Source organism: Mustela erminea, chromosome 10, assembly GCF_009829155.1.
Source record: "Mustela erminea isolate mMusErm1 chromosome 10, mMusErm1.Pri, whole genome shotgun sequence".
Taxonomy (NCBI): domain Eukaryota; kingdom Metazoa; phylum Chordata; class Mammalia; order Carnivora; family Mustelidae; genus Mustela; species Mustela erminea.
In genome coordinates this window covers 79,630,433-79,654,966 of record NC_045623.1, presented here as the reverse complement: position 1 = coordinate 79,654,966, position 24,534 = coordinate 79,630,433, and the positions used below count along the sequence as shown (strand labels likewise).

Genomic DNA, 24,534 nt, shown 5'->3' with positions numbered 1-24,534 from the left:
AATAAATAAATAAAATAAAATAAAAATAGCACTTAGAGCCTGACAATTCACAAACCTGTACCCCTGGGGCAAATAATACATTATATGTTAATAAAAATAATTAATAAAAAAAAATAGCAGGGCGCCTGGGTGGCTCAGTGTGTTAAGCCTCTGCCTTTGGCTCAGGTCATGATCTCAGGGTCCTGGGATCGAGCCCTGCATCAGGCTCTGTGCTCAGCAGGAAGCCTGCTTCCTCCTGTCTCTCTGCTTGACTCTCTCTGCCTACTTGTGATCTCTGTATGTCAAATTAAAAAAAAAAAAAGCATTTAGAGGGGCGTTTGGCTGGCTCAGTCAATAGTGCATATGACCCCTGACCTCGGGATTTTCAGTTTGAGCCCCACATTGAGTGTAAAGTTTACTTAAAAAATAAATAGAGCAGCTTCATATTCTTCAACATTAAAAAATTAGTAATAATAAAAATTGGGGCACCTGTGTGGTTCAGTCCCTTGAACATCCAACTCTTGATTTCAACTCAGGTCATGATCTCAGGGTTGTGGGATTAAGCCCCACTTTGGGCTGTCTGCGCAGCAGGGAGTCTCCTTGGGATTCTCTCTCTCCCTCCCCCTCTGCCTATCTGTTTACTGTGCACCTGCTCTTTCTCTCTCTCTTTCAAATAAATAAAATCTTTTAAAAAAAACCAAGAAGTTTATTTTTAAAAATTGAAATTAAAACAGTATTTAGCAATACATTTTTCTTTATATTTAAACATAATTGGGTTTCCAGATCATTAAAATGGTAAGCCTTTATATTTAAATCATTTTTTATTAAAATAAATTTGCGGGTGCCTGGGTGGCTGAGTTGGTTAAATGTCTGACTCTTGATTTTAGTTCAGGTCGTGATCCAGGATCCTGAGATCAAGCCCCACATGAGACTTTGTGCTCAGCACGGATTCTCCTTGTCCCTCTGCCTCTGCAGCTCCCACCCATGCCCCGTATGCACACCTATACTCTCTTGCTCTCTCTCAAATAAAGAAAATAAATTTGTCCAGGGTACACAGCATAGGACCTGGCACACATCCTGTTCAGTAAAGGTTTATTGAACTAAAGTGCCTCATATACTTCCAGGCCTTTTCAAATGACACAGCCTTTAGTCTGTTCTTAATGATTCAAAGACATAATTATGACCTTATATTTTAATCTGTGTGCTAATCCAGTTCTGTAGTTGTTTATCTTTCACATTCCTATCAGACTCCCCCTCCCCTGTGTAATTTTTAATCTATAGGATACTGGAAATCTAAGCTTATTTAGTATGGATGTTATATTAAATGAGATTTGAGATTCCAAGTGAGCTGTGAAGTCTATAATCTTTTGACTGCCATGTGTGTTGGCAAATTCAGCTAGTCTGAGGTCATTTTTTTTTGCCTTAGATCTGGATTCAAAGTTGTGTTCTGGTGCTCGAAATCATTGGAATGAGGGAGATGATGAAGGAGTTCTAGTTCATAGTCTGCCTTTGCTCCTCACATGCTCGCTTTTCTTAACTCAGCAGTGAAGGTAGCAGTGACAGGGAGAGAGAAATGAAAACTGATAATTTTTTTGACTCCGTTAAAACTTGATTTTGGTTTCACCTTTAGATGATGCATGTGCTACATCCCCTAAGAGAAAGAGCATTAGAAAGTCTGATTCAAATCCTTATTGCATTGTTACTATTCATTGGGTGAACTAGACAAATCTTTCTTTAAGCCTTCAGGGTCAGTTTTCTCTTTTGTAATAGTGAGATAATAATTCCGCCTATCTTACAGGGTGATGATAGAACCAAAATAAGGGAATGTTTATGGCAAGCCTTTAAAACCACAGAGTACTATGTATATACATTCTGTTTACTATTGATACTTAAAATGTACCCACTAAAGATTGGTATTTCACTGAACGTAGTACTATTAGTCTTAATGTGAATTTTTGCCTGAGCAGTTTGTTCTATATATTTGTGTAGGCAAAAACAACTGGAAGATATCCTTGTTCTGGCCAAACAATTCCATGAGACAGCTGAACCTATTTCTGACTTCTTATCTGTCACAGAGAAAAAACTCGCTAACTCAGAACCTGTTGGCACTCAGACTGCCAAAATACAGCAACAGATCACCCGGCACAAGGTAGGGAGAGGCTGTGGCAAATGAAAACACAGCACTGCAGTCAGAAAGCCTAGAAATTAACTGCCTGTAGCAGTCTAGAAGATATGTTTGGCCGGGGGAGGGATGTTTGGGGGGGTGTTAAAGTTTAATTTGAAATATGGTCAGATTATCCATGGGAATAGTCACATCCTTGAAGTAAAAATAACAATAGCCTACCATCAGGAAAAAACAGCTTTTATTCTCACTTTTTATATTATTTTTGCCTTTCAGTAGGTAAACTTTTTATATTATTTAATTTATTGTATCATTTGTTATTCATTGTTTCATGTTTACTTTTCATTTATTCTGTTTCTGTTATTCATTTTTTCCATCTGGATTTCCAGGCTCTGGAGGAAGAAATAGAAAGCCATGCAACAGATGTGCACCAGGCAGTCAAAATTGGGCATTCCCTCTCCTCCCTGACATGCTCTGCAGAGCAGGGCGTGCTGTCAGAAAAGCTAGACTCCTTGCAGGCCCGATACAGTGAGATTCAAGACCGGGGCTGTCGAAAAGCAGCCCTGCTTGAACAAGCACTGTGTAACGCTAGACTGTTCGGGGAGGATGAGGTGGAGGTGCTCAACTGGCTGGCTGAGGTTGAGGACAAGCTCAGTTCAGTGTTCGTAAAGGATTACAGACAGGATGTCCTGCAGAAACAGCATGCTGACCACCTGGTATTCACATTTTCCATTTTTATCAGTCATGTTATGAAGTTATTTTGTAATTTTGATTCATGTTTCTCTTCATTTCTTTTCTCTTTTTCATTCCAAACATTTTAATTCCAAACAATTTAATTTTATACATAAGCACGTAGTTATAGACTTGTTGCTAAGGACTGATCTATTCTTAGATGAGCCCATGGAAATACTTGCCCTTAAACTGAATCAGTAACTCTGAAAGATCCAGAGTACAGTCAGGGGCCATCCCATCTCCAACTCATGTTTTACATCATTAGGTCAGGTATCACTCAGTTTCTATCTGAGCGGTTTTATCAAAGAGAATGTAATTTAACAAAGCCAAATACCTAAATATTTCCCAAGGTTTGACCACATAGCTGTAACTTCTGAAATTTTTTCTAGGTTTATATGCTCAAATTCCAGGGATTGTCATCTTAATAGAAAAAAAAAAATTTTGTTCTTTTCATCTAATTTTTATGAAATTTCATAGTAAAAATAGACAAAGCAGTTGTTTTGCTATTGTTGTTGTTAATGACCTAAAATTCTGCTTCATTGACTTCAGATATTGAGAATTTTTAAGCAGGATCCTGATTGAAGTCAGCCTGTTCTTGCTGACTTTCTTCTCTTGAACTTCCTGAGTCTTGGTTTTGGACATAGTAGACATTTTTGCTGAATTCTACTTCCTTCTTTCTTGGGCTCAGGTTTGGTACCAGTGTATTGGTAAAACTGATTTAATTCTACATCTCTCCCTATCCTGTACAGGGGAGAACTTGCCTATAAGTATCAGATTTAATTTTTCTGAGTACTTAATGGCATAACCAAAGAGATAATGAAGGAACCAAATATCCAGTGTGTAAACTAACCTGGTATTTGTCTCTTTACTTTAAACTTGGTCTCTTAAAGGTTTCGCCTTTCTTTCCCTTTGTTGTGCCATAGTTTTAAGATTAATGCTGTTCTTCCCTTTCAGGCTTTAAATGAAGAAATCATTAATAGAAAGAAGAATGTAGATCAAGCTATTAAAAATGGTCAGGCTCTGCTAAAACAAACCACAGGTACTTGGAAAGTGCATCTCTTGCCTCTCTGTAGTCACTCAATCACATCTCCCAGGAAATAAGCACCCTGCACTAGCCACTTCTCTTTGTATATAGGAGAAGCTTCTATTCACTGATCGTATTACCGTGTGATCCTGGAGACTGGCAGCATGGGGTCCTATTTCCTATTACCTTGTTGTCTCACGTTTGTTTGTACATGATGGCTCTCCCTGCCTTCCATTATGTGTAAGGCCAGCAATCATGGAATGGTGCTGGGAACATCTAGAAACACCTGCAGCTGAATTCAGACCTTAATAATCTCAGAAATAGCTTCTTTTATCAATTAGAAGGTTTATTTCCCACCTCTCTTATTGTGGAATGGTAGGTGAAATTGCTACCATAGGGAGAGAGCATCTGTAAAATTCAAACTCTACATTGAAGAAAGGGGGATTAAAGAGACTTCCTGGTCCCTGGAAGGAGAGTCCCTCATTTCCTCTTAAATATAAATGACTGCACGCTGTCCCCCACAGGTGAAGAGGTATTGCTTATCCAAGAGAAACTGGATGGAATCAAGACTCGCTATGCAGACATCACGGTCACTAGCTCCAAGGCCCTTAGAACTTTGGAGCAAGCCCGGCAGCTGGCCACCAAGTTCCAGTCTACTTATGAGGAACTGACTGGGTGGCTAAGGGAGGTGGAGGAGGAGCTAGCAGCTAGTGGAGGACAGTCTCCCACAGGGGAGCAGATACCCCAGTTTCAACAAAGACAGAAGGTGAGCTGTCATGTCACACAGTAAAGGGAAAAAAAATTTACTCTTAAAATCCTTAAGTTCGGATTTTTAAGTTTTATCGCCAGCTGTCTCTACCTTAAATCTAAACCAAAAAGTTCTGCCTCCTTTGTTTCTTGTTTGCTCATGGACAGTAAGATCTGACATAAAGGTGGACTTATTAAGACTACTTGCTGTGGTCTGAAGGAGGCGGGGGGGCTGAATCACAGATCCCAGGGAAGTTTGCTTTACAGGGTAACATTTTTAAAAACTTACTTCTGTAACTCATTCTCTGGAGAGTGCTTCATAGTTATATTTGTTTTTCCTGCAGGATCTAGTACAGTTCTAGATGTGCAGAAATACTGTGTAGGTACTTATTGAGTTAAATGCCTGTGCTTAAAGAATTATTTTATCATTTCTACTGAAGTAGGGAGAAAAAAAGAAAGAGACAGTCTTTGTTTTACCCAGAGACAGTCTAGCCAAAGAAGTGTTGCAGACAGTTCTAAGCAGCAGCTAAGCCTAAAGTCAGGCTGTGGAATGACTGAAAAATCTGAGACAAGAAAAAAAAATAAGTGGAGGAAGGAGGTCAGAGCCCTGCTGGGATGTGTGGTAGAGATAGCACTTTCCACCCAGCACAGCTGCTAATGTGCTTAATTTAGCAAGGAATGGCCTGAAAACTTTTTTTCCCTCCTTAGGAATTAAAGAAGGAGGTCATGGAGCACAGGCTGGTGTTGGACACAGTGAATGAAGTGAGCCGTGCTCTCTTAGAGCTGGTGCCATGGAGAGCCAGAGAAGGGCTGGATAAACTTGTATCTGATGCCAACGAACAGTACAAGTTGGTCAGTGACACTGTGGGACAAAGGGTGGATGAAATTGATGCTGCTATTCAGAGATCACAGCAGGTAATGTTTATAAACACCTCTGCATTAATATTTTAGGCAGCAGTGATATATATATATATAAAGTATTAAACTATGACCCACATAAATACAGGCTCAGGAATAGGAATAATGAGATAAAGCAAAATCTGATGTAACAAATTATTTCAGTGATGGGAAGTGATTGGATAAAGGTATGTGAGAGTGGATCTTAGTTTGACCGAAAATATTTTACCCTTTTTGAGAAGACAGGAATTTGTGGTAGAGTCTCTGTGAGCCCTCTTCTCAGCTACTGCCCCATTAAGAGGCAGATTCTCATAGAAGTAGATAATATCTAGGATCAAGAGGTCTAAATACATCCCAGTCTTAGTTTGACATAATCAACTGTTTTAGCATTAGCTGGGGGAAGAGGGGAAGGAACCAAGAACTATAATTACTATCAAATATGCTAACCAAAATAGCAGAGCCATCCAAAATAGAACCTTCCCAGTAAACACAGGTGTCATATTTCCCTCAATTTTTTTTTCCTTCCTGCTTTCGGGAAAAAGTTATTTGCTTTCCTTTGTAGCTGGATGTGCACCTATTAATGTATCATGGTACAAAGTAAATACAACATGACTTCGTGGGTTCAGTGATGAGCAAAATCTTTGTGAACCACATAAAAGTTTGCTGTGATTTCAGGTGTGTCCCCGTGTCTTTATTGATATCCCTAATCTTGGCCAAATATTTCAGTGTGAAGTTTATCATGCTTGGGAGGAGTTTATTTTCCTCTTTAAAAAGATAGTAGGCAGGTTGGCAAAATTGAAGAAGAGAAGAAATTGGGGGACCCTCATTAAACGGCAATCACATAGAACATGTTCTTCATTTTTCTTAGTTTCCGCATGACCCTTTAAAAGTTGGGTGTTCTCCTGGGTTCTTAACACTTCTTCTGCCAAGCAAGTACTTCCTAGTTAACTTGACTCAACTGTCTGCTGCCATTTTTAGTGATATATTTAAACACATGACAAAAGTACTCTTCAGTGTATGGGTAGGAAAAAGAACTGGCAGAAAGAGCACAGGCTCATAAAAAGATTGTGATAAGAAGTGTATTTTTTTTTAAAGATTTTATTTATTTGACAGAGATCACAAGTCGGCAGAGAGAGAGGAGGAAGCAGGCTCCCTGCTGAGCCGAGAGCCCGATGCGGGGCTCGATCCCAGGACCCTGGGATCATGACCTGAGCTGAAGGCAGAGGCTTTAACCTACTGAGCCACCCAGGCACCCCAAGAACTGTATTTTTAAGAGTGTCAGTTTTCATTGTTGTTTCTAGCTATAGGACCACTAACTGGGTTTTGTTAACTTCTTTCTAAAGAAGTTGAAATAGGATTGACTCAGATTTTTTGAAGTATAATCCATTCAAAATTTTTTTAATATTTTATTTTATTTATTTGACACAGAGAGACACAGTGAGAGAGGGAACACAAGCAGGGGGAGTGGGAGAGGGAGAAGCAGGCTTCCCGCTGAGCAGGGAGCCTGATGCGGGGCTAGATCCCAGGACCCTGGGATCAGGACCTGAGACGAAGGCAGACACTTAGTGAATGAGCCACCCAGGCGCCCCTAATCCATTCCAAGTTGTCTGCATCTTGATTTATGATTTTATGAACTTCTCCCCCAGTTTTGTCTTTACTTTGTAATATAAACCATATTAGTGAAAATCCTGGCCTTTCTGTGTTGAAGAAATTCTAATTATAAGGAGATGGACTTTTGTTATATGTAATTGGCTCATTTTCCTTTAATATGTCTATTAGTATGAGCAAGCTGCTGATGCAGAACTAGCTTGGGTTGCTGAAACAAAACGAAAACTGACGGCCCTGGGTCCAATTCGCCTGGAACAAGACCAGACCACAGCTCAGCTGCAGGTACAGAAGGTAAGTGTAACACAGATGTATCCCCTGTGCCCTGAGTGAGTAGAATCTTCACCAGCTTAGAGTGACTACAGGAGAGTTTCTTTTTTTTTTTTTTTTTTTTTTTTAAAAAAAAAAAAAGATTTTATTTATTTATTTGACAGAGAGAGATCACAAATAGGTAGAGAGGCAGGCAGAGAGAGAGAGGGAAGCAGGCTCCCTGCTGAGCAGAGAGCCCGATGTGGGACTCGATCCCAGGACCCCGAGATCATGACCTGAGCCAAAAGCAGCGACTTAACCCACTGAGCCACCCAGGTGCCCTACAGGAGAGTTTCTGACTATCCCAGGTAGAATAATGCAATTTCATGATGATGGATAGAGATTAAAAATATTTAAGAACAGGAAGAGATTCTTTGCTTTGTGAAAAGGGAGCAAGAGGCCCATTAATTCAGGAAAGAATAGTTATCAGTTTTCTGGATGATTTTTAGGAGAGATGATACTTTTATAAGCTGTTAAAAGATAAGCACTAAAGATGTATAGATAGGCAAAGTGTCAGACTTCATAGAAGAGTTTTGATGTGGCTTCATCAGAGCAAGGAGTTTTTCATAGACTTTTGTCTAACATTTCGGCAACAGGCTTGGGGTCCTTTTACTTCATGATCTAACTCTAGTTCACTTTCAAAGGCTTTCTCCATTGACATCATTCGACACAAAGATTCAATGGATGAACTCTTCAGTCATCGTGGTGAAATCTTTGGCACATGTGGGGAGGAGCAAAAAGCTGTATTACAGGTGAATTGCATTTATTTATTCACCATGTTCTTTCTTGACCATGATGCATCAGTGCAGTTATTAACTGATAGTTAAGGTTTTTTCTTCTCTGTCACAGTAATGGTAATAAAGTGCAGCTTGATGTTCTGGGGGCGGGGGGGTTCACATCCCTAACCCTGTGTGTGCAGATGTCCAAACAGTCCTACTTTGTGATAGGAAATATACTGCAAATACATTTTCTTTATTACAGAGGAATTGCTTCTTTAGTCCGTAAGGATCTTTTAGTTGCCTTTCAAAGTATCTATAATGGATTTTTCAGAACCATATGCAGATATTCTTTCTTCAGGTCCTTCTAAATCATCAGACCAGTTTCGTTTATTTTTGTAAAGGTTATGGTTACACTGCTTCCTCAGAAATACTCATAAATCGAGCTACTTGCTTTAAATGTATTTGGGTTTATGGAGACGTTTTTCTCAAAGGAAGAGAGCCAAGTAAAACTCGATGGGCAGAGGGTCCATCACAGGCCTGAGTTGTTCTGTCTTGAACTGACTCGCCATAATTAGGCTGTGTCTGAAGTTGTGTGTCTTCACTAAAAGGTTAATGCTGTGTTGTGCTTGCTCTGTTTGACTGTCTTTGAAACTACTTTCATATGTTAAAAAGTTTAGAAACAATATATATGTGATAGGAAAAAATAGAAAATTCAGGTAAGTATAAGGAAAATATAAATCACTTGTAATTTTTTTCAATCCATTTCTAAGCATTAAAAACTAAAGAAATCCTTTGGTTTTTAATGTGTGATATACACCTACATTTTTCCTTAAAAGAAGGGTTCGTAGAGTAATAAATGTATACTTTGTTATTCATAGGAAAAGACAGAATCTCTAATACAGCAGTACGAAGCCATTAGTCTGCTCAATTCAGAGCGTTACACCCGCCTCGAGCGGGCCCAAGTCTTGGTCAACCAGTTTTGGGAAACTTATGAGGAGCTCAGCCCCTGGATTGAGGAAACCCGGGCACTGATAACACAGTTACCTCCTCCAGCCATTGATCATGAGCAGCTCAGGCAGCAGCAGGAGGAGATGAGGGTAAGGAGCATGCTGGCTTTTATTTCATTGCAGAACTGAACATGGGCTCCACAATTTATTTGAAAACAGCATGTTTATCAGTGCCTACTGGGTTATAAGTACTGTGTTATGAAGTTAATTCTTAATCCGTTAACATTTCTTTGCATAATACAAATGCATACCTGAATTCTTTCCCTGGTCCTTAATATGAATGCATTAAAGAAAAGCATGGAGATGTCAGAGCCCTGAGCATTGCAGAAGTGAAGAACTAAGTGAGCATCAAGGAAATTCTTCATCTTCCCAGCCGCAGTGGGATGTTGTGGGATGGGTGTGGCTGGGTGGCTTTTTCCATTTGGTTTGGCCCCAGTTGGAGTGGGAGCCATGAAGGAAGGGCAGAGAACATTTGTGGCATGTCGTTTAGGGGAGGAGGGGAATCCGTAGACACTTAATGCTGTTACCACTAAAGATGGTTTTTAATGTTTCTTTTATTTGTGGTTAATGGCTCGTGCTTATTCCTTTCTCTGTGTTCCTGTACATGGAAAGATATAAACTGGAAGGAACCAGCAATAAAGTCAAGGAGTAGTTGGATTACTCTAAATGTTGCCATTTGTGCCTTGTCTTGCTTAGTGTCTCTCAGTTTGGGGAGGGAGATAGGTATTTAACCATGTAAATTATAATACAGTACACAGACGTATTTATATGTACAGAAGAGGGGGGTTAAACTTGCATCAATGGGAGGGTTGTGGGGAGTAAGAGAGGACATGTTTAGGAAGGCTTCCGGAGTGATGGGACATCTGATGGCTTTTGAAAATTAGGAGGATTATGTAGTATTAGAACCCAAGACTTAGATGTTTGTCTGTTCTTTCATAAATGGTGAGATGCTGGTACTTGCTGGTTTTTAGCAGTTCACTTTGTTCCTCTCAAAGTTGATATGAGCTCCAATCAAAATATTTAAGCAAATAAATTGATATAAAAATGCTCACTTTATTTTTTTTTTACATAGCAACTCAGGGAATCCATTGCCGAACACAAACCCCATATCGATAAACTGCTAAAGATAGGCCCACAGCTAAAGGAGTTAAACCCTGAGGAGGGGGAAATGGTTGAAGAAAAATACCAGAAAGCAGAAAACCTGTATGCCCAAATAAAAGAGGAGGTGCGCCAGCGGGCACTGGCCCTGGATGAGGCTGTTTCCCAGTCGGCTCAGGTATGTGTGTCTTAAACTCATGATCCCTTCAACACTGTCCTTTAGTCTAAGCAGGAGGTCTGTGTGTCAGGTATGCCCCTGTGGTCTTGAATGTCTAGTCCAGCATGCTGACAGTACATCATCAGTAGTCCAGGAACCTTTGCCTGTCTCTATTTTCGTTCCAAGGAACATTGGTATACTGATGCGGCGGGGCGGGGGGGGGGGGGTTGGGAGGGCGGGGGGGGGGTTGGGAGGGCGGGTAAAACTCACCTCGGCTGGTATATATTTTCTGTTGATGGTTTCCTTGAAAACTTTATATTGTGATGAGTCTTTAGCAGGGATGATTTTGGATAAATTCTCCTTGAGACAACAAATGTGTCAAGAAAAGTCTTGTTCCTATTTGGCTTGTTACTTCTGAAATTTAGAGAACAGCACATTAGTTGTCTTACTCAAGAGGCCACCAGCTAGTTCCTGGTTCAGAAAAAGATGCTTAAGTAGCAAGAAGTAAGAGCCAAAGAGGAACATAAACCACAAGCAGTGGACTTTAAAGCATGTAACTACATACTTTCAACTAATATATTACTGTTAGTGGTATTTTTGTCATGTCTGGGTATTTTATTCCTATGTTTAGTCTCAATACTCTTGGTTAATATTTGTACTTACTCAAGTTTTTCCCCCTACCTTCCGTCCCATCTCTCACTCACATTGTGGAATGTGTTACTTTGTGTTGTTGCTGCCTGCTCCTGTCTTCCCCACATCGTCACATTTCATTGTTGTGTTGACCGCGCCCACCATTACAGATTGCAGAGGTAAGGTGCCCACCCACACTGGGATTAGCGGGTTCTTATGAAGCTGACAATTGAGAGAATTTACCTATACAGAAATTCCCTTAACTGTAGTAGTGGACTAAGCTTATTAGTGTGATTTATTATGCCAGTCTCACTTAGGGTGAAACCTAGAAATGAGGGAGTGGTAGGGAGTGATTTTATTGAAATCCCACTGTATCTTCCCTGTAAGACACTTCAAGTTGATAAGCCTTATTCCAATGAATCCAGAGTTGGTTCTAGAGAGCTTTTTAAGGGGGCAAGCTTATCTACATTGCTCCTTTTCCCCCTTTCTCTGCTTCAGATTGTAAATGAAAATTTTATGATTATAGTCCTGTTCTTTAAGATAAGTACCAGATAAGTGGGAAGGTAAATTGTTCTTTTAGAATAAAGATAGATTTGGCCTTCCTTAATACCTTTCATCATGCAGACATTTTCCCTTCTCACTATTACATATAGTGGGTTATTAGATTGCATGCCATGTTACTATTAATCTCCAAATCATGTGGCATATTGAGTTCCCATTCATTTACACAGTTGATGGAGGGCCTCTAACTTGTTGGTCTAATCTGTTGCATGCAACTGTCATCTGAGATGTTGACACACTGACTCTCACAATTTCATGGTCTTGTCCCTTTCTTGTCACCCTAGTTGCAATAGGGGGAGTATTATGACAGCACTAAATGACTTGAGTTGATTTCTAGCATATTACTTAATATCTTTTTGTTTGTTTGTTTTGCAAATAAACATTTACTTTCTCTTTTTGGTGGGCCAGCACAGGTGTGCTGTGCCCAAAACAATTTCTTGGGCAAACCTAACACTTGACAGCCATCAGGCTAGGCTGAATGCAAGTCATCCCAAACAGTGGTAGATTTATAGTCTGGCCTTATTCCCTAACATTTCCCCCAGAAGTGTGATGAGGTATTACTGTAATAGCTCATGGTCCAACATCTGTTTAGTTCCATGATAAAATTGAGCCCATGCTGGAGACTCTGGAGAATCTCTCCTCTCGCCCTGCGGATGCCACCTACTGATCCCCGCTGAAGTAGACAAGATCAGAGAGTGCATCAGTGACAATAAGAGTGCCACTGTGGAGCTGGAAAAGCTGCAGCCTTCCTTTGAGGCCCTGAAGCGCCGTGGAGAAGAGCTCATTGGGCGATCTCAGGGAGCTGACAAGGATCTCGCTGCAAAAGGTGCTTGATGAATCTAATTTTCTTTTTTTTTTTTCTCTTTAAGTAGACTCCATACCCAGTATGGGACTTGAACTCAAGACCCTGAGATCAAGAGCTGAGCTGAGGTCAAGAGTCACATGCTTAACCTGGAGAACCACCCAGGTGCCCCTGAATCTAATTAATTATTAAAGAAAATCAGTAGAATAAATTCTAGGCTTTGGTGACTCCAGCATCCCACCAGATACATTTCACCGAATGTGAAGGCAGTCCCCAAGTAATGAGTATTCCACAAAGTCATTTGAAAGTCATTTAGAATTCAGATCACATCTCCCCCATTGAAACAAGATTATAATCGCTAGTTAGTTTCCCAGGCCAGGAAACAAATGCTCTTTTAACCCTTAACATGAGCATGCTGCAGTATCCATAGTGGGTAGAACATAACTACCTTTTTTATAACACTTTATATGGGAAACAGTGAGTTCCAACACAGAACACTGGAAACAGAACTCTCATCTCAGCCCCTTTATAAATTAGGTCTTTTGGTTTTGATTTTGTTCTTTTAAAGATTTTATTTATTTCAGAGATAGTGCATGAGTAGAGGGAGAAGCAAAAGAGAGAGGGAGAGAGAATCCCAAGCAGACGTCCCCTTAACAGAGAGTCAGATGTGGGGCTTGATCTCTTGACCCTAAAATCATGACCTGAGCCAAAATCAAGAGTCAGACGCTCAACCAACTGAGCCACCCAGGTTCCCCTCGGTCGTTTGTATCTTAGTGGTACCTTTATATTAGATGATAACTCATTTCCACATTAACCTCTGTGATCTCTTTCTGTGGGAGACCAACGTACATGGAAAATACAAATGTCTAAATAATAAAGCAAAGGTAGAAAACTATCCTGCAGTTTAATTTTTAGAGCTTTTTAAAGGATAAGAACTAGGTGAAATATCTGATGAAGCAGATTCAAGTACTTAGAGAGTCCCACTCATATCTATTCTTTATTCCCTCAGAAATCCAGGACAAATTGGATCAAATGGTATTCTTCTGGGAGGACATCAAAGCTCGGGCTGAAGAGCGAGAAATTAAGTTCCTTGATGTCCTTGAACTCGCAGAGAAGTTCTGGTATGACATGGCAGCTCTCCTGACCACTATCAGAGATACCCAGGACATCGTCCATGATTTAGAAAGCCCAGGCATTGACCCATCTATAATCAAACAGCAGGTGGAAGCTGCTGAGGTGAGACAGAAACAAAACCCCATCTTGTACATGTTTGTCCTCTAGAAAAAGTTAACAGCTTATTTGGGCGTTGTTATTATTCTTGTTGTTTATTTAATAGGACTTTTTCCCACTTGAAAAAAATATGTGCTCTACTATATATGGTAGAGATTTCTTTCTTTTTTATACTTACACGTTGTACCACTTGTATAGACTCATACAACCTCCATAATTGTGATGTAGGACAGTTCCATCACTCAGAAGTAATTCTCCCATCAATTTTAAACTCAATTTGCATTAATAGAATGTACTTTTTGATTTTAGTCCTTTCTAGAGTCAGTATTTCTCAAGTTAATTAATTAATTAATTAATTTCCAAGTAAATTTCTTTAATGTAGAAAAACAACAGATAGAATAGAAAATAAATTCTGGATTCATCATCCAGAAATAATAATGGTTACTTTGACACACCTTTTTCTAGCCTTTTTGGAGAGCCTAGTTTTTACTAAATGCATTTTCACCTCATTTTGTCTCTTTAGTTTCGGCCATTCTCCCCCACTCCCTGCCTGTCACTGCCAGTGCATGAACCAGTTTTTTAGGATCTGGCCCAGAACTGACTTTCTCCAAGATTATATAGCCTAGCATTTCTATGGGTGTTAGTCTCTCAGCTCTCAGATTGGTGCCTTGTACTGTATTATTTTATCCTTGTAGATATGCTTCCCTGTGATAGAGTTCTTTTTTTTCTTTTCTCTTTTTTTTAGATTTTATTAATTTATTAGAGAGAATGAGTGGGAGGGAGAGGGAGAGTCTGAAGCAGACTCCACACTGAGCAAGGGGTTCAATCCCACAATCCCCATGATAGATTTCTGGGTATAGATTATTATCTCTTGGAGGCTGGAAGGATGAACCTTCAGTAAACTACTAAAGCTCAATAGCCTTTCCTAGAGTACTTTAAAAATGCTGTTTTAGATACAATATAGATGTATGAAATATATTTATATGTGTGAGAGAGCAAAAGAAAAATGAACTGAGCCTGAAGTTGCACTGTTTGGGTAGATGAAATATTAAGGACATTGAAAGGCTTTCGTGAAATTGACAGTTCTGTTCAACATCTGCTATTGATGAGGGTATAAATTACATTTGCAAAGTTTGGGAAGTTCTGTTCTGCTTTCTGTTTTGGCTTATGATCTGTTCATTTACATGTAGACTATTAAGGAAGAGACAGATGGTCTGCATGAGGAATTGGAGTTTATTCGAATCCTTGGAGCAGATTTGATTTTTGCCTGTGGAGAAACGGAGAAACCTGAAGTGAAGAAGAGCATTGACGAGGTGTGGAAAAAAATGGATATGGAATTCAGATGAAACCTTAGTGGACTCACACTGAAGACTGGTATTAATTAAAGAATCTGTTTTTCCCTTAGCTGAATAATGCCTGGGAGAGCTTAAACAAAACCTGGAAAGAGAGGCTAGAAAAGCTTGAGGATGCCATGCAGGCCGCTGTGCAGTATCAGGACACTCTGCAGGTGAGGTGCCACAGGGTGACCACCACAGAAAGAAGCTTCCGTGTTCTTTTTGTCATATTCTAAATCTGGTGGTATGGATCACCTTTGGAGGACTAGAGCATTCTCAAACCTAAGACAGTGCTGTTTCGGTATTTCTAGCCAATTTTCCTGTTCCTAGTGAGGAAAGTACTGATCTCCAAATTTCTACTCTTCTTGCCATGTTTTTCATCATCATCTTCATCCTCAGGGTGGCTATGCAGTGAAGCAGGTCGTACTGTGTAATCCTTGCTTGCCAGAGGTTCCAAACCCAGGTTACCTTGAAGAACAGTTTGGCACAGTACTTTGACCACATCCTGAGCTTGCTAGGTGGCCGTGATAAATACTAATAACTTCTATTCACATTTAGTTTTTCCAAAGTGTAGCTTATTTTGGACATTATCCTAATAATACTGGCTCTGTTCTTAAATCTCCATATTACTGGAGTAAAGTTCATTATCCCTTACCTCTGCCCCCTACCTAAAGACACAAATAGTTCAGGGTCTTTGATTTTTGTCTGCTTATGTCAGCAGAGATGATGCTAATTCTCTCCCAACAGCTGGTGCTTTTTTGGTTTTTGACTGTTTGTATTTTTGTTTTAGGCTATGTTTGACTGGCTAGATAACACCGTGATTAAGCTGTGCACCATGCCCCCTGTCGGCACTGACCTCAACACTGTTAAAGATCAATTAAATGAAATGAAGGTTTGTGACTGGGAATGGCTTTTGAAAGAAAGTTGCATTTTCATTTTTAAAGAATTGGTTTGATGTTAACATGAAGTATGTCTCCGGTAGGAGTTCAAAGTGGAAGTTTACCAACAGCAAATTGAGATGGAAAAGCTCAATCACCAGGGTGACCTGATGTTGAAGAAAGCTACAGACGAGACGGACAGAGACATTATCCGAGAACCGTTGACGGAACTCAAACACCTCTGGGAGAACCTGGGTGAAAAAATTGCCCATAGACAGGTGAGGCAGGTCGTAGAGTCTGTCAGTGGGCAACTAGCTACTGTTTTCTCATTTCCTGACAAGTGTCTCCTTTATATCTTTTTCTGAGTAGCACAAACTAGAAGGTGCTCTCCTGGCCCTTGGCCAGTTCCAGCATGCCTTAGAGGAACTGATGAGCTGGCTGACTCACACTGAGGAGTTGTTAGACGCTCAGAGACCTATAAGTGGAGACCCAAAAGTCATTGAAGTTGAGCTCGCAAAGCACCATGTAAGTGCTTTCAGTTTTCATCTCCCCATCTATTGGTTTGAGACCAGATGTTGTCACCAGCAGCCTCTTAATATTGTGTGCACTGTAGAGAACCAGGCTTGGTGGCATCTGTGGAAATAAATGATGATGTCCCAACATTTTTTTAGGTTCTAAAAAATGATGTTTTGGCCCACCAAGCCACAGTGGAAACAGTCAACAAAGCTGGCAATGAGCTTCTTGAGTCTAGTGCTGGAGATGATGCGAGCAGCTTGAGAAGCCGTTTGGAAACCATGAACCAGTGCTGGGAGTCGGTGTTACAAAAAACGGAGGAGAGAGAGCAGCAGCTCCAGCTGACACTGCAGCAGGTACGTGTTGTCCGGATCGGTAGGCGGAGCTGTGCACCTCGCAGGGTCCAGAGAAGCGCCTGTCCGAGCCCGTCAAAGGAAAGCAATCTGGAGTAGCATCCCCTCTACCCACTCCACTCCGTGTCTTAAGAGGAAGGTCAGTTCCACGCTGGAACTTGTCTAGAAAGAATAGCTTTTGATTGAGTGGTCCTTTTTGGATTTGTCTGTAGCCTAGTCTCTTTAGTTTCTCTTCAAAGTTAGTAGTAGTTAGTAGATCTTGGGTATGACCAGCTTGCTCACGGATTTCATTATTTTTTGCATCAAGTCAGTATCCCGTCATCCCCCGCCCCCCGTCCATTTGCAACAGTACCTTAGTCAATCAGTTCATCAAGTTACATCAGACATCAGTGATAGGTTACAAGGATTCTACTAGATTCTAGAAATAAGTAAATATATCAGCTCCATGCTAATCTAGCAACAGAACCACCCTGAGAACAGCCCAGAATTCCTTTTTCAGGATAGGCTTCTCATATGGTCATTTAGTGTTTACTCTTAAAGCTGAGAATTGACTACTGACCTTGCTGATATGTCTTTTCTCAAAGGCCCAGGGTTTCCACAGTGAAATTGAAGATTTCCTCCTGGAACTGACTAGAATGGAGACCCAACTTTCTGCATCTAAGCCCACGGGAGGACTTCCTGAAACTGCTAGGGAACAGCTTGATACACATATGGTAATAGATGTTCCTTGAAGTTGAACATAATCCCCTGTTGAGCAGCTCCTTACTGAATTCATAGACCTGTATGTATCTGGGAGTCTACAAAGTATGCATTTTTACCAACAATAGAGTACAACTTTAAGGATTGTTGCTTTTATGTGGGTGTTAATACCACCTAACACAGGCAGCAGTGGTGACAGGGAAGCTTGATTGGAAATACGTTGGTGAGCTGGTAAATTTTGAGTTGGTCAATCGGTTGGCTTAGGAATATTGACCTGAAGGTGAAAGCATCAAGAAGACAAATACAGAACACAGATGTGTCTCTACTTAGGAAAAGAGTGTTTGGGGGGACTTAGGGAATTCAATAGATTCTGGCAATGTATTAAGAAAGGGGCTAAGGGAAAGAAGGCAACATAATTTCTAGGCAAATGTTTCATGAAACAAATAAATTATTGGGGGGTCTATTTTTGTGATCACTGATCCTCGAATCCTCTTAACTTGATAACAAAATTATTTTAATTTAACGAAGAATGATAGGATTCATTGCTAAGCGGTTGAACTGAATCCAAAAAAAAGGGCTTAATCAAGAATGAGACCTTCCTGGACTTTTCCAGCTGTCTTCATAAATCTGTGTGTGGGTGTCTCTTAGGGAATTGGCATTGCCAATCTCCTTCTTGCCTTTTTTTTTTCCAGGAACTCTATTCCCAGCTGAAAGCCAAGGAGGAGACTTATAATCAACTGCTTGACAAAGGCAGGCTCATGCTTCTAAGCCGGGACGACTCTGGGTCTGGCTCAAAGACAGAACAGAGTGTAGCTCTCTTGGAGCAGAAGTGGCATGTGGTCAGCAGTAAGATGGAAGAAAGAAAGGTATCACCACAAATTAGTGTTTGATTCCTGGGCTTGAGTCGTTTACTTGCCAAATGCATGTAATTACCATCTAGTTTCTGTGAAGACTTTTCAAAGACCAGTACATGGTACCAGAAGTTGTAGAACTGATATCCTCAGGATCACTTTTGTGTTAATCAAGCTGTCTTTTCTTCTTTTTTTTTTTTTTTAAGATTTTATTATTCATTTGACAGATCACAAGTAGGCAGAGAGGCAGGCAGAGAAAGAGGAGGAAGCAGGCTCCCCACTGAGCAGAGAGCCCGATGCGGGGCTCGATCCCAGGACCCTGGGACCATGACCCGAGCCGAAGGCAGAGGCTTAACCCACTGAGCCACCCAGGCGCCCCCAAGCTGTCTTTTCTGCTGTTAAATTCCTGTTTTGTATCTGTGTCAAGTTGCATTGATGGTGCTAGTTTCTGCTGCTATTTGCTTTTATTATTCATTCCTTTTCTGCCTTACCAGTTCAGACATTACTGGCTGTTACTGCTCAGTGATGGACTTACAGCCCATACTAATCGTCCTACTAAAAAACCGGGTTAAGTTGGAGTCCCTGGCTTGGGATTGGGAGGGTGGGAACAGAGCATGCAGGAAGTCAGGCTAATGTTCTCCACAAGGAATTTGGACCCTTGTATAAATCCAGTATGCAGAGAATTTTACTAAAAGTCAGGAGATAAGTTTATTTACGTGACCTCTCCCATTCTTCTTCAAAAATCAAATTCTCCTCTAAAGAAAGGTGGTCAGGGATCAAGGCCTCAAAACACTGTTTTTTATGAATACTGAATTTTGGTGTATCACTCAACACAGAGTTTCTGTACCGGGCAGATCAAATGTAAAATATGTCTTCAGATCTGTTGGCAACATCCATTCAACAGTTACTAAGCAAATATGTACGAGGCACTGGGCTGCTACAGGTATAGTGGAAACAAAGGTGTGGACCCTATCATTGTGAAATTTAATGGGCAGAAGGGCATAAAACAAATATGCACACATCTAAATGAACATTTTTAGAATAGCATTAATGTCCTAGAATTCTTTTAGTGTGAGGTCTGGTAATTCTTTTATATGAAGAATGGCCAGAGGAGCTGAATATAAGGCTTTGTTTTAATTCTTAGACAGACTATCTATCCTCTGTTATTCCTGCAGAATGCAGAACGAGGACTAATTAAAGAAACCAAGGCAGATTCTGGCTCAGAATCAGGTTTCTTGAAGGTTTTCCCTCAGTGGAACAGATTGTCTCAAGAAATAGTTATCTATCACTGGTGGAACCGGTCCGACAAGGGCCAGGTGTCAAGAATAGTTATTTCTGATTTTGCAGAACATTACATTTCAGGATCACTAAAATCATTGATTAAATATGTGTGGTGCTGTATTAAAGAACATATAGATAAGATGTTGTGGAAAGATTTCCTGTCATCTGGGAACTTGCAATGTATTAGTTTCCAAGCATTTGTATGATAAATATAAGGGAGATTTTCTTTTTCCTCTTGATTGGTTTAGATAGGGTCCTTGTATTTTTGTAACATTCATTATAATGTTTTTCTAGATTATAAAAATAACCTGAGGGATGCCTGGGTGGCTCAGTTGGTTAAGCGGCTGCCTTCGGCTCGGGTCATGATCCCAGCATCCTGGGATTGAGTCCCACATCGGGCTCCTTGCTTGGCAGGGAGCCTGCTTCTCCCTCTGCCTCTGCCTGCCACTCTGTCTGCCTGTGCTTGCTCTCGCTTCTCTCTCTATGACAAATAAATAAATAAAATCTTTAAAAAAATAAGTAAATAAAATAACTGAAAACACAAAGAGAAATACCTCTACAGTATAACCCAGTTAACAACAATTAACATTTATCATTTACATCTTTGGTTTCTTTTTATGAGTTAACAACATGTCCTTATTCCACTATACCTGCCTGGTAGATGGACCAGGAATAGAGGCCATCACCTTAGGTGTGTGGGTAGAGTTTATCTCTGAGGCTTTCTTTAGCTTGTAGCTTCTGGAATTAGGGCATACTCTGAGCACTGGCACATGCCCTGAATGAGCCATTGTTTTTGTCATTCTTATTTAGATCATAGTGTCTAAAAATTTATATCCAGTGTTGTTTGCTTAGAATATTATGGCTTTTATTACCTTTTCTCCTTGTAGCTTAAAAATGAGCTTCAGGGGCACCTGGCTGGCTCTGTCAGTAGAGCATAAGACTCTTTTTTTTTTTTAAGATTTTATTTAATTGAGAGAGAATACATGTGCACAAGCAGGGAGGGTCAGAGGGAAAGGGAGAAGCAGGCTCCTGGCTAAGCAGGGAGCCTGATGTAGGTAGGACTCATCCCAGGACCCCAGGATCATGACCCGAGCTGAAGGCAGATGCTTAACCGACTGAGCCACCCAGGTGCCCCAGGAGTATTCGACTCTTGATCTCAGGGTTGTGAGTTCAAACCCCATATTGGCCCTAGAGCTTACTTAAAAAATAAAAATTTTTAAAAATACTGGGCGCCTGGGTGGCTCAGTTGGTTGAGCAACTGCCTTGGGCTCAGGTCATGATCCCGGACTTCCAGGATGGAGTCCTGCATCGGGCTCCCAGCTTCTTGGGGAGTCTGCTTCTCCCTCTGACCTTCTCCTCTCTCATGCTCTCTCGCACTCATTCTCTCTCAAATAAATAAATAAAGTCATATATATATACATACATATATATGTATATATATATATATATATACATGCACAGGGAGCCTTCTTCCCCCCTCTCTCTGCCTGCCTCTCTGCCTACTTATGATCTCTGTCAAATAAATAAATAAAATATTTTATATATATATATATATATACACACACACACACACACACACACACACGTGTGTGTGTGTGTGTGTGTGTGTGTGTAATTAAAATTAAAAAAAGAATAAGCTTTGGGCACCTGGGTGGCTCAGTGGGTTAAGCCTCTGCCTTCGGTTCAGGTCATGATCTCAGGATCCTGGAATCAAGCCCCTCATGGGGAGTCTGCTTCCCCCCCTGCCTCCTGCCTGCCTCTCTGCCTACTTGTGATCTCTGTCAAATAAATAAATAAATAAGTCAGTAAGTAAGAAAGATTAAGCTTCAGCCTCATATATTTTCAGGTGCCATATTTGCTGAAAACATTTAAAGAGAGAGCATTACACGAGCATCATCTTTACAGTAAAGTGCTTTTCATTTAGTTGTTTTTACACCACAAAAGTATGTTAAAGGGAAGTGAGGCTTTGCCCCAAACAAGTTGCAGACCCTGCAGCTGTCACCACTGAAGAATCTGTTCACTTACATATGCTGAATAGTTCTATCCCTGTTCTTTAATGTCCCAGGAAGTGGGGAATTGAAGAAAAACCCACATAGCTGCAAATTGTGCTCTTTCCTTTTCATACATGGTTGTTTCAGTTTCAGACACTAACATTAAATTGCCCCCTTTTTTGTAAACTAGGCATGTTTGGAGGTTGATTAAATGAGGCTTCCTTTTTAGAGGTCATTTCATTTGGTGTACAATTCACGCCTTTGTTCTTGAAGCTACAATTCCTGAATTTGGCACTTTTTCTTTTTGTGTGTTTTAATTAAAATTCAGTCAAAGCTGGAAGAGGCCCTCAACCTGGCAACAGAATTCCAGAATTCCCTGCAAGAGTTTATCAACTGGCTCACTCTAGCAGAGCAGAATCTCAACATTGCCTCTCCTCCCAGCCTGATTCTAAACACTGTCCTTTCCCAGATAGAGGAGCACAAGGTAACTATGATGTCATGGTGTTGCCCTCCTTTTGAGAGGACCAGTTGGAAGAGAAGCTCCTCTATCTTATCTTCAGTTTAAAGAAAGCAATATTATCCCCTCAGGTATTTGCTAATGAGGTCAATGCTCATCGAGACCAGATCATTGAGCTGGATCAAACTGGGAATCAGTTAAAGTTCCTTAGCCAAAAACAGGATGTTGTTCTGATCAAGAATTTGCTGGTCAGCGTCCAGTCTCGATGGGAGAAGGTTGTCCAGCGGTCTATTGAAAGAGGGCGATCTCTGGATGATGCCAGGAAGCGGGCAAAACAAGTGAGTTGTGAAAGAAAGAGATCTAATTTTATTGAACAACCTTGGGCTGCATGTATGGAGTCTCGGGAATGATTTTCATGAAAGTCTAGTTTGCATAGTCATTCCTGTTATAAGTTATTTTTTATATTGTTGTAGTTCCATGAAGCTTGGAAAAAACTGATCGACTGGCTGGAAGATGCAGAGAGTCACCTGGACTCGGAGCTGGAGATATCCAATGACCCAGACAAAATTAAACTCCAGCTCTCTAAGCATAAGGTAAAGCATTCGTGGCTTTTAGGTTCTGAGCTGGGAATTCACTGAAGATTGCTAAAAATGGAAGTCAGAGCTAGTCAAAAGAAAATCAGTTAATGTTGGAAAATCAAAGTGATGAAACCAGCATTCCATTTTATATCTAGACCGTGTCAAACCCTAAGACTCATGCATTTAAATAACAGTTCACACAAAGCGATTTTGGAAGTAACCAGTTGAAACTATAGGCTTTTAGAAATTGTTATGCACTGCCGTATATGGTATAAAAAAAATTTATAAATTTCTTAAGGATAAGCTATTGTTAATTCAGGAGGTAGTGACCTTCATACTCTGATTACCAACCCGAATACTGAAAATTTTTCTTTGTTCCAAATAAAGAGGTCATCTGCCTTCTAGCATCAGTTTTGTTTTTTTTTCCTTTTTGGAAACAGGAGTTTCAGAAAACTCTGGGCGGCAAACAGCCTGTGTATGATACCACAATTCGAACTGGCAGAGCCCTGAAAGAAAAGACTTTGCTTCCTGATGACACTCAGAAACTTGACAATTTACTGGGAGAAGTCAGAGACAAATGGGATACTGTTTGTGGCAAGTCTGTGGAGAGGTGAGTGTGAATTTTTGCTTCAGTGGGGCTGTATATTATCCCAAAACTAACAAAGATTCTTCATTTCCATAAAATGGAATTCCATAACATGACCATAAAGCTAATGCATCAATAATAGGTTTTATAGCTTCTCAGTATTTCTAGTTCATTCAATAAGAATTATGAAATAAGTTGAGTAAAATATTAAAGTTCTCATTTTCAGCTTGAATCTTACTGTATTAGAGAGAGGCACATAAACTCAAGCCAACAGCAATAGAAGATTAGTAACTCCAAATATTTGTCAATGACCAGTTTGTGATACTAACAGCTGTCTCAGTGAGTTCTTGCACTGTGTCAGACAGCAAGCAAAACCTCTGCACGCATCACCTCATTTAACCATCGTAATGCCTAACCTTTACTGGACAGTTACTACTGAGCACTTGCCAGATAGAGGCGAACCAATCATGTAATCCTCATAACGACCACTGAGGGGGATACTTATTCCCATTTTACAGATGAGAAAAATGATCGTAAAGAGGTTATGATCATAAAGAGTGACCCCCAAGGTCATTCAGCTACTAAGCAGCAGAGCTGGGATTTGACGCTGTTGGATTTGGTTCCATAAGTTGTGCTTTCACCCACTTGTACACTATGTTTTGCTAAGTAATATGATATCTTTATATTATTTATTCTCCCATTTTTTGGATGAAGTGACTGAGGGTTAAAGAGGTGATGAGAAAGCCCAGGACTGCACAACTGGTCTAGAGCTAGGAGTTAAACTCCTGACCACAGACCATGACCAAAACCATCATCCTCTACCTGAGTAGTATAAAATAAACACTGATCTTGGTCATATGGTGTATCTGTGTGTATAACCATTGGACTCTTAAGGGACCAGGAGGGCCTCTGTACCTACCATCTACACTATCCTTACTCCATTCTAGAGAGTGGTTTGATTCAAAATGTCTAGGCATATCTCTTAATCACCTTTTGCTCTATTTCAAACCAGTCCAGCATGGAGGACCCTCTCTCTCTAGAGTTCAAGCAGTATTCCTTTTCCATTCAATGGTCAGAACTGTGAGCCAGCCAAAGAGATGGGATCTCTAAAAACGGTGAGGGTTGTGTGCTTTTCTCAGGCAGCACAAGTTGGAGGAGGCCCTGCTGTTTTCGGGTCAGTTCATGGACGCTTTGCAGGCCTTGGTCGATTGGCTGTACAAGGTGGAGCCGCAGCTGGCTGAGGACCAGCCCGTGCACGGAGACCTCGACCTCGTCATGAACCTCATGGATGCCCATAAGGTGAGGGGTGGGAGCTGCACCACAGGGGGCACAGCCACTGGGTCCTTGGCCTCTGCAAACCTTCTGCTCACACTCCCCACCCAGGGGAGAAAGGA

At 40.6% G+C, this 24,534-nt stretch overlaps 1 protein-coding gene across 1 annotated transcript in view; it reads left to right on the top strand.

Annotated features, from left to right (window-relative positions):
• MACF1 (microtubule actin crosslinking factor 1) overlaps window positions 1-24,534 on the top strand; it is a 339,095-nt gene that overhangs the window by 287,746 nt on the left and 26,815 nt on the right. Inside the window, 27 exon segments of the mRNA XM_032302100.1 lie at window positions 1,969-2,128; window positions 2,491-2,817; window positions 3,788-3,872; window positions 4,382-4,623; window positions 5,313-5,519; window positions 7,281-7,400; window positions 8,060-8,167; window positions 9,013-9,231; window positions 10,214-10,417; window positions 11,197-11,205; window positions 12,180-12,233; window positions 12,235-12,249; window positions 12,251-12,413; window positions 13,399-13,625; window positions 14,810-14,932; window positions 15,025-15,126; window positions 15,744-15,845; window positions 15,936-16,109; window positions 16,201-16,356; window positions 16,503-16,700; window positions 17,282-17,410; window positions 18,089-18,262; window positions 21,848-22,003; window positions 22,108-22,314; window positions 22,450-22,569; window positions 22,995-23,164; window positions 24,280-24,439. Coding sequence (XP_032157991.1) covers window positions 1,969-2,128; window positions 2,491-2,817; window positions 3,788-3,872; window positions 4,382-4,623; window positions 5,313-5,519; window positions 7,281-7,400; window positions 8,060-8,167; window positions 9,013-9,231; window positions 10,214-10,417; window positions 11,197-11,205; window positions 12,180-12,233; window positions 12,235-12,249; window positions 12,251-12,413; window positions 13,399-13,625; window positions 14,810-14,932; window positions 15,025-15,126; window positions 15,744-15,845; window positions 15,936-16,109; window positions 16,201-16,356; window positions 16,503-16,700; window positions 17,282-17,410; window positions 18,089-18,262; window positions 21,848-22,003; window positions 22,108-22,314; window positions 22,450-22,569; window positions 22,995-23,164; window positions 24,280-24,439 — 4,111 coding nt within the window.